The sequence below is a fragment of the Apus apus genome, chromosome 1 (assembly GCF_020740795.1).
Source record: "Apus apus isolate bApuApu2 chromosome 1, bApuApu2.pri.cur, whole genome shotgun sequence".
NCBI lineage: Eukaryota > Metazoa > Chordata > Aves > Apodiformes > Apodidae > Apus > Apus apus.
In genome coordinates, this window is record NC_067282.1 from 154,580,621 (window position 1) to 154,594,164 (window position 13,544).

At 45.3% G+C, this 13,544-nt stretch overlaps 1 protein-coding gene across 1 annotated transcript; it reads left to right on the forward strand.

Moving 5' to 3' along the window:
• Positions 1-589: 589 nt before the first annotated feature.
• Positions 590-4,484, forward strand: LOC127392886 (cytoglobin-1-like). Its single transcript, XM_051637344.1, has 3 exons — positions 590-734; positions 2,752-2,983; positions 4,287-4,484. The coding sequence occupies exons 1-3, from the start codon at positions 640-642 to the stop codon at positions 4,413-4,415; spliced, it is 456 nt and encodes a 151-aa protein (XP_051493304.1). The 5' UTR covers positions 590-639; the 3' UTR covers positions 4,416-4,484.
• The last annotated feature ends 9,060 nt before the right edge of the window (positions 4,485-13,544 follow it).

Consider the following 13,544-nt stretch of genomic DNA (forward strand, 5'->3'; position numbering starts at 1 on the left):
ATAGATACGGTGCTTAGGAACATGGTTTAAGCACTGGACTTGGCAGATATAGGTTAATGGTTGGTAGAATTAGGTTATGGTTGGCCTCAATGATCTTAAAGATCTTTTCGAACCAGAATGATTCCGTGATTCTGTGAAATGGGGTCTTTAGACTGAAGGACCAAGAGTGCAGGGAAGAGGGGACAGCAGGGCACCACAGTGCCCGCAGCACAGCAGTGAGGTCAGGAGCAAACCAGGAGTCAGTGCTCAGGCAAGGATCACCCTCAGGAAAGAGAGGTCATGCACTGGGCTTGGCAGGGTGAGAGGGTAGGAGAGCTAATCTTTTTCTTCCCCACTGAAAACTCCCCTTTTTCCCTTCTCAGATGGCAAGATCTTTGGTCTGGCACCTGGTGTCACCATGAGGTTGCTAGTCCTCCCTCTTCATGTGGCTGGTTTCTTTCCTGATTAAAAGTGATTAGGCAGCCCTAAAGCCTGCAGAAATGCGACAGAGGGGATTGGAGACAAAGAGTCAATTCAAGATCTCTTAAATCCTCAGGCAGTATTTAGAGAGCCCTGAGGAGAGAACTACAGCAGAACTGCCTCACCAGGACCTCCTTGTCCTTCTCCCTCCTGCTGTACATTGCTGACATCTCCTCCACCATGTCGTTCTCTGAAGCAGAGGTACAAAGTGCCCGCAGTGCCTGGGAGAAGATGTACGTGGATGCTGAGGAAAATGGGACAGCTGTGCTAGTCAGGTAAGGAAAAAGCCCATCCTGCTGCCCCTGCACAGGGTTGAGGGAGGAACGGCAAGAAAGCTGGAGTTACCACCTAGGTGCACGTCTTGATGTTTTTCATGCAGCCCTTGCTGGGGACATTTTGATTTGCTGTGGTTTATCCCACCTCAGGGAGGAAACGGGGAAGAGGAGAGATCCACACAAAGAAAAGTAAAAGGAAAGGGGGAAGAGGGGGGGAAAGGAAGAAGAGACGAGAACAATTTCTTCACTCCACCCATTTAAGGTAAAGAAAGTATGGTATGAAAGAGAATGAGAACAAAACATGGGCCCTATTTCCCTATTTTCCTTTCCCACTGAACTCCTTTAATGTTGTGTTTTTTTTTTTTTTTAACTTGAATGCCTGCAATATTTCTCTTCTGATTCTCCTCCAGCTTTTCCATTCCAGAGCCCATCTGTTTCATTGTATTGTAGCCTTCCTTTGGGCTTTCTTCTCTTAAGTTTTCACTCTGTTTTCCTCTCTTCTTCCATAAGACAGAAGTTTCTTCTATTCACTTTTCATGTACCCCTCTCTCAGCTGGGACTTGCATCACCTCCATACACACGTGTCCAAATACTATTCCTAGTGATCTCACCTTCACCGTTCCCTCTGGCCTTCTTGTATTTCACAACTTGTACCTGGATCAGCCTCCAAAAGTATTATGTACTTTCCTTCTACACTCTGAGGACTCACAATCTGAGGACAGCTAGGGTCAGAAATGCAGCTAAAAATTTCTTAGTAGCATCCAGTGGCTTGGCTCCCTAGGGTAATTTACTCTACAAGGTTTTGCCTTAGTGTCCTACAACTCTAGCCCTGCTTTTAGAGAAGTTCTGGGCTTTTCAGGACAAGAAAAACATGGACATATTGGAAAAAATACAGTGAAGTACCACAAAGATGATGAAGGGACTGGAGCATCCCTCCCATGAGGAAAAGCAGAGAGAGCTGGGACTGTTCAGCCTGGAGAAGAGAAGGCTCAGGGGGATCTTATCAATATGTATAAAAGCCTGAAGGGTGTGTGCAAGGATGGAGCCAGGTTCTTCTCAGTGGTGTCCAGGGACAGGACCAAAGGCAATGGGCACGAACTGATACACAGGAGTTTCCCTCTGAACATCAGGAAACACTTTTCTGCTGTGAGGGTGACTGAGCATTGGCACAGGTCTAGAGAGGTTATGGAGTCTCCATCCATGAAGATACTCAAAAGCCATCTGGATGTGGTCCTGGACAACCAGCCTGACCATGGAGGTTAGACCAGATGACCTCCAGAGGTCCCTTTGTTGTCTCAACCATTCTGTGACTCTGTGATATGCAATCTGGAAGTTTTTATTTCTATCGCAGGTGGATAACTGGTTTACCCAATAGAGTAAACTGCTTTTTTAAGAGCTTGAACAAGATGACCATAGGTGATGTGTTATAAGAGGCAACTCCTTTAGGAGTGGCATTGAATTGTGTTACTTTTGAATAAACAAAATGAGCAGTACCTGGTACTCAACCAACCACCCATCACAGGCAGTAAAAAAGCTTTAGGATAGACTCTAGGAAGGGCTTAATTAACAGAACCAATAATTGGGTTTCTTTATGAAAACACCCACTCAGAGCACAGTGGATATACCTGCTGTCCAGAACTTCTTTGGGAATATTGCACTGTCACATGCACCCTGTGTGAACATGCTCCTGCTTCTGTGTGGATTTTATCTCCACCTAGCACTGAGACAACACTGAGAAAACATTTACTTTAGAAGCAGTGGGATAAATTCAGGATAGGTAGGTGGAGTGAGATAGAAAGGTGTTCTGGAGAGGGGCAAGGGAGGGGAGAGGTGGTTGTGGACATAGGGGCTGTGCACAGATAAGAAGGGCAAAGGGAAACACAGAAGAAAGAGGCATCTGTTCTAATAAAGAGGAGGAAAAAGGGTAATAAATGCATAAGACAAGGCCTGGAATGTGAAGCCATGTCTGCATCGATGCCTCAGCCCACAAATTAGGACGTCTCTCATTTCTCAACAGGATGTTTACCGAGCATCCAGACACCAAGTCCTACTTCACACACTTCAAAGGCATGGACTCTGCCGAAGAGATGAAACAGTCGGATCAGATCAGAGGCCATGGCAAGAGGGTTTTCACTGCCATCAATGACATGGTGCAACACCTGGACAACTCCGAGGCTTTTTGTGGGATAGTGACCCCACTTGGCAAGAAACATGCTACCCAGCTGAAGATTGACCCCAAAAACTTTAGGGTGAGCCAGCAGCCCTCTTCCCAGGGAGTGTAACTGGGATGGGAGGATGTCTTCCACTTTGCGGGGTAGTACTGAGGAAAACAGGCTTTGTATGTATAAATACATACATACATACATACATATGCTTCAGAGAGTGGAAATGGTGGAAGGTGAGACAGCTGATGGTGGAAGACAGCAGGAATGAGAGATCTGGCATCTGTTGGGAAGAAGGCTACGCAGCAGGTGCGATGCAGTCAGGTCTGCTCAGGGAGAAGCTGCAGAGCTGCCCACGAGTTGTAGTGGGTTTTCTCAGTGCAACAGGATTCCCACACTTGTCATTTAAGAACAAGACACTGAGAAGAAGCTTAACACTGGACTTCTGTCCCTGATGTCTGTTTTTCTCTAGTAACAGGAACTGAGCTTTTCTAGGACAACTTAAAAAGCTGTTATTGAGCAAAAATGGCAACAGCCTTGCCATCACTACAGAAACACAGATAGTAAACACAGGATCAAATTACTTGCCCAAGTCCACCTAAGGTCACTAGCACAGTGCATTTAGAACTATTTTGCTGGTCTTACACAGCACAAAACACAAAAAAGAGGCACATCTGGCGAATGTCACTGAGGCATCAAAAAGGTGGTGTCCAAAGCAGTGGACCAAAGTTCAATAAATGGATGGGAAAATAAGTGAGAATTTCTGCCTGAAGAGATCCTGAAAAGGCTTTTTCAAAGATGCACACAAAATAATCCATGCTGCACAGAAAAGAAGCTGACATTTCAAAGTACACCACCTAACTAGCAACTGTAAAGACAAAAAAATCCTCATTGCTACAGAGTGCTAGATAGCTAATGGGCGGGAAAGATTAGGAAGAAACTTCTTCTCCCCTTCTCCCCCTACTTTCCCCCCCCCCCGCCCCGGTCATGTATTTCATAAGTGTTCAACATCAGACTTCTTGTGGCCCTTAAACATCTGGGGACAGTCCACTGCCAAGAGAAGGACTGCAGCAGATGGACCAAGTGAACTGGTCCTGTACAGCCATCTTTACATAACAGCTGCAGTCAACATTAACTAGATACAGGGTAGTTAAAATACAGCAACTGCAGTTTTGATGAATTCCATAATGCACCTGATTTTCATAGAATCATAGAATGGTAAAGGTTGGACCATGACCTCTACCACGCTCTGCATGCTACATGCTGCTAGATTGCTCTTCTATCCCTTTCCACCCTCCAAGAATCCCAACTGAAAATACGTATTTTGGACTTATGTCTCTAACGTGGAGGAAAGTTCACACTGGTTGTTTCTTCCCTTCTCCTTGTTTAGGTTATCTGTGACATCATCTTGCAAGTGATGGAGGAGAAATTTGGCGGAGACTGCAAAGCTTCCTTTGAGAAGGTGACCAATGAAATCTGCACTCACCTCAACAATGTCTACAAAGAGGAGGGTTGGTGAGGGTGTGCAACCTCCAGCCTCTTCAGGTGTCTCACCAGCACTGATTTTAGGCTTTTGGGCCTTCAGCTACAGTTGGAAGAATGAAAAAATAAAATAAAAAGCAAGAAAAAGGCTTATATAATGTAGAAATAAATATCAATAATTTCTGTAGCAAACTACAGCTAAATAAAACCTGCAGATACATCAAAGCCAGTGAACAAATCCTGACACGCTTTGCAGCTTCGGTGCTCCAGGTGGGTTCCACTGGCCACTTTCCTCAAAGACTATATTTTAAGATGATGGCTATAAGCTTGTTATTCCTGAGAGAAAGACTTGCTCCTTCCAGCAGCACCAGCAGCCCAGAGAGGCAGCAGTAGCTTTTCATCTCAGCTACCACCTTTGTGTCTTCATGAATGACAAGCAGACCATTTTGAAGCATTTTCCAGGGACTTTGTAGAGGTCATAATTTAAGAGGCTTGTGTGTGGTTTTATATTTGAACTGAAACAATGAAGGTAGTGTTGTATGGGAAAGACTAATGCCTGAGAAGGACACGGGGAAAAGTCCCACCCTGCATGAGCCAGCAGTGTTTCCCAGTCTCGGGAGATGTTTCTCGGAGCAGCTTTCAGCACCTGGGATGGCAACACTGAATGTGGTCACCATTGGGTCCCTCTGGGCAGGGATTAACATTTCCAGCGTGTGGATTTCATGGTGCAAATTGCTCTGGCCACATACCCAGGAGAGGGCAATAGTACTGAGCTCACTAACTCCTGTGCTGTCAAAATGCATCCAGCTGAAGGAGGTGGCTGCCTCGCGGAGTGGGCAGCGTGCTGGGCTCAGCTCCATGTGGGATTCCTACAGTGCTGCCCTCATCCTGCCCCGCCGCACAGCCTGAGCCTCCCGTCAGCAGTATCCGCATCCGGAACTACTGAGTTGCTTTTCCTTGTGCTCCTTAGACGTGCTGAAATAACCAGCTAGCAACTGCAAATAGCCACATGCTGTTTTGCTTCAGTGTAACACAATAAACACAGCGAAAGCAGGTGTGTCCTCTCGTTTGCAGTGCTGGGAAAGGCACCTGCAACACGCAGCAGTGGCAGCTCTCAGTGGCACATTTACTGGTGGTACTGGGGGGTTTGCCAAAAACTAGCTCGAGCTCCCACCCAGGCACCCACCACACTTGTGGCAATCAGGCTCCTTGGGTAGTGGGAAGGGAAGCTTTTCACTTGACCATGTAACAATTTCCTGAACAGTTAAACATGCAGAATTCTCCATCATTTGCTGCGTAGTTTTCCTCACCCATCCCATTTGTTTGGCGAAGGATGCTGTAAGCCCAACATCCAGAAGATGAACTCATGCTGGAGAGAGAGGATGGGGCAGGCTGCTTCTTTTGATTCAGTGTTTTATTCAGCTCGGGGAGAAAGGGAAGCTTATTGCAGAGTATCCTCAACTATTGTAAGAAAAGAACAAGACCTGTAAAAAAGTATTTATAGTCTCAAATCCCCTCAAGAGAGCACAAGCAGTTAACACTCTGAAAAGCTTAAAATAATTTCCCCTTTTTTATTTACTTGCCTTAATGCCCATTAAGAGCACTATTTGCCATGATGGTGGTGAACTGTAATGACATTCTCATCACAGCCACAGGCACCCAAGGCTGACAGGGACCTGATGACACTGGATGATGGTTTAAGGCTCTTATGTTCCCTGCTCCTGTGATGGAGAGAAGTGTAGCAAAAGCAAAGTGTGTGAAACCAATAAAACTCAAGCTTCAATGAAGAGGGAGTTACTTTCCAAATCCATTTACACAGGGGGAGACACAATAAATTCCCAAAATTTGTATGATGTGAGTGGTGTAGGAGTACATGGCCTTTATATTTTTAATTTGAGATTTCAAAGGTTGGCAGGAAGCTTTCCCAACAGAGCACAGATCAGACAGCGTTTTAGAATTGAGGATAACTGAGCTGATTTCCCTAGTTTTCAAGTAGCCTCACTGCACAATCCTGTCTGAGACCTGAGACTCTGCAAAACAGCAACATTTGCGTACCTTGGAGGCAACCAAACACGCTCATTACTTACTGAACCAGTAAATACGTGGTGCTATACATACTGCATGCATTCTCAGGGATAACTTTGATCCTGTGAAGAGAAACCTAAGGAAAACATCACACCAAAAGATGGCAGAAAAGAGATTTGCTGTGGAGCACCACTAGTGAGTAGGGCCAAAGCCCTCACACTTCATGGTTTTCCTACAGCCTGTGGGACATCAGGAAGGTCTGGGTGAGATGACAAACCTGTGATGTAGCATGGGTACTACAAGGAGTGCCTGCGATGGGTTGAATCAACCAAGTGCTGTGGAATTGTCTTTGTGTCTGACCTAAACCAGAACAGTGTAAACACATGGAAAATACTGAGAAAAGGGAAGATGAGTGAGAGGGAGCTCATGGAGGAAGTTTATCTCCACAGCCAGTAAAATCAAAGTGCTTTGCCAGTCATTTTGCTGTAGAAAAAAAAAAAAAAGCAACCACACAAGCAAAATTTGACCTCTTAAGACAACCGCTTTCCTGATTAAAAATATGACCTGAACACTGTAAAACCACATATGTACATAAATTAATTTCTTCAACTTTTGTTGAGTGAACTCAGACCTTCTAATGGAGGCAGCTTTGGGAAAGAACAAGGAATAGAAAGTGGATCACAGGCAAAGAGATGCAAGAGCTCCAGCGATACCTTACGGTGGCCTTCCAGCACCTGAAGGGGCTAGAGGAAAGCTGGGGAGGGGCTTTTCACCATAGAGGGTATTGATAGGACCAGGGGCAATGGTTTTAAACTGAAAGACAGAAGATACAGAAGTCAGGAAGAAATTCTGCTCCACGAGGATAGTAAGGTGCTGGAATAGGTTGCCTCAGGAGGTTGTGGCTGCCCCATCCCTGGAGGTGTTATTTGAGGCCAGGCTGGCCAGGTTGGATGAGGCCTTGTGTAGCCTGTGTGAGGTGACCCTTCTCATAGCAGGGAAGTTGGAACCTGGTGATCTTTAAGGTCATTTCCAACCTTAACCCTTCTATGATTCTATGAAATTAAACTTGAAAAACTTCAGCTGCTGTAAACACAAAACAGAAACTTACTTGGCAGAAGGTACACTTGCAAGGCATTCTTCTGCAAACACAAATCAATGTTGGGATAAAATCCAAGAGTCCAGTGGTGTGTGACAGCATCACCAAATCATTCTGAGACAAGGGCTACAAACATACCAAGGCAATCTGAAATGACAGGAAGTGTTTTACAGAAGCAGTTAAGCTCACTGTCGAGGCATTTAAGCCTGATAATTTTCTTGCTAGACAGTCAGAGCCAAACAGCCTTCTGGTCCCTGCATGGGCAGTAGGGAAGCTCAGTGAGGTGAGCAGAGGGAGGAGGTCATCTCAGATATCCTGGAGCTGCCCAGAGAGGGGACTAGAGACCTTGCAGAAGATTTGGGGAAGTTTATAGGAAATCCTTCTAGCAGGGTCTGGAAGAAAACCTTCCCTAGCACCCCACTGTTTCTGCTAGAAGACTGCTATTGCTGATTGAAGTGAATGGCTTCTTGAGCTCCTTTGCTGTAGAGCATAGGGATAGATACAACCATCAGAGCTGTTGCTTTGCACTGAGAGAGGAGGGGCTTCTTCTAGATGCTGTTTAAAACACCTAGTGAGGGGCAGAAGGTGGTGAGATTTCTACCTCATTCTCAGTGCAAGGGTGGTCGCTTCTGCTAGAGCTGGAGAGGAGCAGGAGAGCCCCATTAGACCTTCAATTCACCTTCCTGGTTAAACAGAAGGTACCACAAGGCCTGTAATGGCACAACATGTGATGAGAACGAATTGCTGCCTACAGAAGACCCTACTGAGATATGACAAGTTAATTGAAATGGCTGAAGCAGCACTAGGAGCCAGTGATCCCTGGAAGAACAGAACAGCCACTGAATGAAAACGCCTGTCTGTCAGGTGTGACACATCCCACAAAAGCACAGGTGTGACTCAGGCTGCAAACTGAACCAAAAAAAGCTTCCAAACCTATTCTAACCTTCTCAGTTTGCAATACTGCAAAATATTCCCTTCCCCCACCGCCATTCCAATATCCTACTTTAGGGAAAGGCAGTGTTAGAGAAGATCCCTTTCTATACTTGTGCTAAAGCCAATACTGAGATAATGAGTATTTGTAATTAGAATATCACTGAGGCTCAGTTACCCATATATGCCATGCCAGAGCACTTCTGGCTTATGCCATGGAGTGGGTTTGAGCCAGTTCAGGGTGCTTACACTGGTAAGATATATTTTAAAAAAATATGAAATAACCCTAAGACACAGAGGAGTGATTTTTTTTTTTCCTGGTGTGAGCCAGCAGCATCCTAGACTAAATTGCATCCTCAGTGGGCAGCAGAAATAGCAGCCCTATTGTACTGCAAGAATATTTTGTTGGTAGCCTTGGGAAGCCCGGGCTTCTGCTTTTTATGCCCTTCAAGCACATCCCCAGGGGGAAGCACTGCTGTGGTGCCTCTCTTGAAGGCAGCAACATGGTGCTTAACCTCCCCCGTGCACAACCAGCTGGCAGCTGACAAATCAGGGACATGCTGCAGGTGATGATGGTGCTGGTGATCTCCACTCAGCCTCCCCAGGCTGTCCACTGAGGACACCCAGCAGCTGCTAACCACTGCTGTGGGGCAGGGCAGGAAACTTCCCATTAGTGAAGGTCACCAGCAGAGCTTTGCACAGGGTTAAAAGCAGCAGGATTTCGGGACAAGGAACACAATGGCTGTGCAACATTAGAGCTAACACCTGGATTATGGTCCCACACTCCATCAAGGCAGCGGTTGCCCTCACCTGTTGGAAATAAGCAGTTCTTTACTCCTGTTGCTGTTTGAGCTTAGGAAGATGGCAGCACTTGATTTAGTAAGTTATGGTAGCTTGATGCAAAGTCACCAACCCAGTTATCACCTTCTATCGATGGATACGCAGAGGCTCGAGCAGGCCTTTGGTGCTACTGGTGCCTGATGGCTGGTGCCGTGGAAGTTTGCAGCCTTTCTGAGCCAGCACCAGGAAAAATTTCTAACCTTCGTGCTCCTAACTGAGCATAACCATCAATACTTTACTGGAGTCAGCATCTGCCAGATCTTTTCAGCCTGGGAAAGGGCTGCACAGCCACAGTGGTTCCTGCCCTGTCAGGCCCTTTTTGACCTTGCCCGTGTCCAGCCCTGTTCCTGTTGCCAGCTGATCCCAACTCCCTGCTGGCATGTTCCCTAGGACGCTGCTTGCCTGCGGTGCTCTGCACAGCACTACCAAGAGCCTGGGGAAGGGTGTGGGACTGCAGCTACCTGGCAACGGGAGGTGAAAAGCATGAGAGCATTTCCTAATTGCCCCGACTGTCCATTATGTGCCTACAAAAGGGAAAGCAGGGATAAAGAGGAGAGCCTGGGGTAGAACTTAACACTTCTCCTCCCTTCCCCTTTATCTCCAGCTGCTGGAAACCCCTGCCTGGCAGTCCACTGCTTCCCAGTGGAAGGGCGGCAGGCTGTAGTGAAAGCCTATTTCCAGGTCTTACTGAAAAGAATTTTAAAATGGTATCAGCAGTAAGAGTGCAAGAATTTATTAAAGAGCAAGTATAAAAAAAAAACAAAGAGCAAGAACTATACAGGACTGAGTGAAAATCACATTTACACCTTTAGTTAAGCTACTGCATCAGGAGAAACTAACCTCTACTTGTTGCTGAACAAAGGACAGCTGTAGTGAGCAAGGTGAGCTGTGAAATGTGGGATGGAGAAAAGTAAATGAGGGGGTTATCAGGTGCTGCAGACCCTTCCACAACACATTGTCAGTCATCGCCTCTGGCACATAGGTCATTCTGCGTTGGTACCTGGTTTAATGCTGACTGCAACTGCAATCTGCTTGGATCCCCAAGTGACAGAGGAGACAGCACACACATCTCATGGAGTCATCCTCAGAGCTGTAAAAGTTTCTGTGGTGCTTAAGTTGCCAGAGCCAAAACCATTTGGTTGGAGATGCCTGCCCATGCCCTTATCTGTCTTGCATTGGCTCCAGGTATCTTAAGAAAAGTTGCTTTCATTCTCCCTTCAGCTACATATGTAATCCCAAGGTTACCAGCCATCCATTTGCAATGGCTTAAGAGCTGATTCACCTATTTTCTCCCACTGTCCCCAGAGCAGGATGGAAGATGTGCCTCGAAGGCACAAACTGGTGCACGATAGATTGGACAGACAGACTCCAAGGCTAGGATTTGAGCTGCAGCAAGAGAACAAATCCCAGATTTGCTACCTGATGGAAAGCAACAGAACAGATAGGAACAGCTCCTCAGCCAGGTGCACTGGCAAGCCTGATGCTGGGTAATGCAACGTGGATGCACCAGGCCCAGCACCTCTTTGCTTGGAAACGTCACCGTGTCACTGGATGGTTCTTCCTGCTCCAGCGGGAAAAGCAACTTAACACAATCAAGAGAGGACCTCCCTTCTGGTAATGTGCCATGCTCTAGCTGCTTAACATCTTAATATCCTCTGTTTTAGGCTTTCCTGACTAATCCAGAGCAAGAGCTTTCCGAGAGACAGGAATAATGCTTGCAGGCTCACTGCATTTCAACCACTCTAAGTAAATGAAATAATCTACTCTTTTTGTTCAATTTCTACACCTGCAGTTTGATAAAAATTGCTATGAAGCTACAAGTTCAACAGCAAAAAAGTCCTCAGCCACAGCAACCTCGGGTTCACTCAGGTGCTCCATTCCATTCCCTTCCCAGGCTGCACTAAGCCTCCTTGTAGGAGGGAAGACATTTTCCACGAATAGGAATGGCCTCAAGCACTCCCAAGGACCTGCAGACCTGTGAGATCTCTTAGGCAAGAAGCAGTAGCAGTGCAGATCACTACAGGGATTACTGCACAGCAGGATCCCCTACGGATTCCCTGGGGGGTCTATCAACCCACCTCTCTCCATCTCATAAGAAGTTACAGCTGAACAAGCAACTGAAGGCAGAAAAGCTGGGCAAACCAGCTTGTTGTGGGAAGTCATAACTACAGCATGGACAGATGACACTTAAGTGTGATGTGAAGCCAGTACAGCCATGTCTGTAGGACTTACTTGATGTGGGTTAGTGGGCCAAGTGGCTTGATCTTCCAAATTATCATGCCATTGTAGTTATGATCTGGTTCTAGATCAGATGTCAGATTTAAAAACTACTGAACTATTGACTGAAGACTGGGAAATTAAAGACTACAAGCAATGATGCCCAAACTATTTGACTGGTCTCTAAGCTCTTTCCCTTATGTGATGCAGCAGAGATTGACAAATCGATTTTCCCCAGATCCCTCTCATAATCATGTTGACCATGCAAACTGGTGTCAGTCAATCTCACTCTTCAGCTGTCCAACAGGAAATATACAGCTGATTAATACCTCCGTTTGATCTTCCTGGGAATTGATATACCTTGTTTCTGATGGAAGGGTGGAAGGTCCTTACTGACTCAGGCACAACTAATAGAGCATTCTCCCTTAATGACAGATGTTCCAAGTCTCTTGCCTCAGAAGAAATTTTTCCTAAATCACCTTAATTCATTTCTCTTCCTAACTGCACTCCAGTCCTGATTTCAAACACAAGACATGCATTGCCAAATGTAATTCAGATTATTTTATGAGGATACCTGAGGTAAGACTTACCTTCTCTGTTTTAATATTGGTGTGGTACTTGGATACCATGAAGCTCACCACCCAAGAAAACCTATAAATAAGGAAAGGCCCAAACCCAATAATTCTTTCATAGATTTAAAAGCCATTTGTAAAAACAATGGCACTTACTGCTAGTAAGGAGTCTAAGCAGTGTTTTATCACAGTAGGCAAGTCCCCCTCCCCTTTTATAATATAAAATTTCTAGTTGCCCATTGCAGGGGGACAGGTCCTCAGTATTTCTAGAATATCTTTATTCCAGAAAGGAATTCCAAAAGAGTTAGCACTCCACTCACTGGCAATTCTTCTATGCAAGATGCATCTGGAAATTACTGTTCACTTTTTGTCACACCACTAGAATTCCATTTACAAAGGTGTGACAATAGATGTTAGCAAGCATTCATACAGCGTGCTCATACGAGAGGGACAAACAGTGGTAACTTACATCCATCATACAGCTGGGCCATGCAGGAAATCATAAAGCATTCCCAGGAAGGCAACTCAGGTTCAGGTTTCAAATAGGTAAATAAAAAAAAGTGTTAAGTAGGTTAGCCTTCATTATTACAGTATGTTCTTAGGAGTATTAAAAAGACATCAATTCAAAGTGGAACGTGTGTGCTACGATACCTTGTTGAGATGTAGAGATCCTGTTCTAGCTTTCACTGCTGGCCAAAAGACTGTTGGGTTATCTACTGTGATAGAATTATCACTCATGTGTTCTGACCATACTGAAGAGGCTACAGAAGAGACACTGAAGACAAAGTGCACACAGTGAATTTACAGTGATATTATATATCTCTAATTAGTGGGCCTACAGAGGCACTTGGACTGGGGAGATACTGAGGAGAGTCTGCAGAACCTTGCTGAAAGTGTCAAGGAATCATTACAAACACTGCTCTTAAGTATCACTGCTAAGTAACTCAGCAGTGCTATCTCGAGGAGAACTTACCAACTTAAATTGTTCTGTGTAAGGGTGTATCACACAGCCACAGTGGGCACCACCTTAGTAATTCATATGCCCCAAAGCGCTTTCAATCAGATAGAATTGACAGCAAACCTCCTTTCTGTTAAGGCAGCTCGCACCTTAATGAAGTACTCTTATGAAATGAAGTCATTAAAGAGTTTGTGGTTGTGCCACAATCATTACGACTCCACACGTTTTTGCCTTTGAAGATCTTAGGGCAGTTAGAACTGTAATCAGAAAGAATGCTCTTCCTAGAGCACATGTGCATGTTAAAAACTTAATAAATCACATCAGGTTTTTAAGTGACTGGACTGCTAAGTAACCACCTTAAGAGACCAGTATAACCTTGTTAAGTTATTCGACAATGTGGTTTCCTTTTTTACATTTTTTTTATTTTTTGTTCTTAATTGTTTGTTTGTTGTTGCTGGTTTTTTGTTTGTTTTCAATACAATTAAGGATGTGCCACTTACACCCCACAAGAAAAAGCAGAAAGAGTCC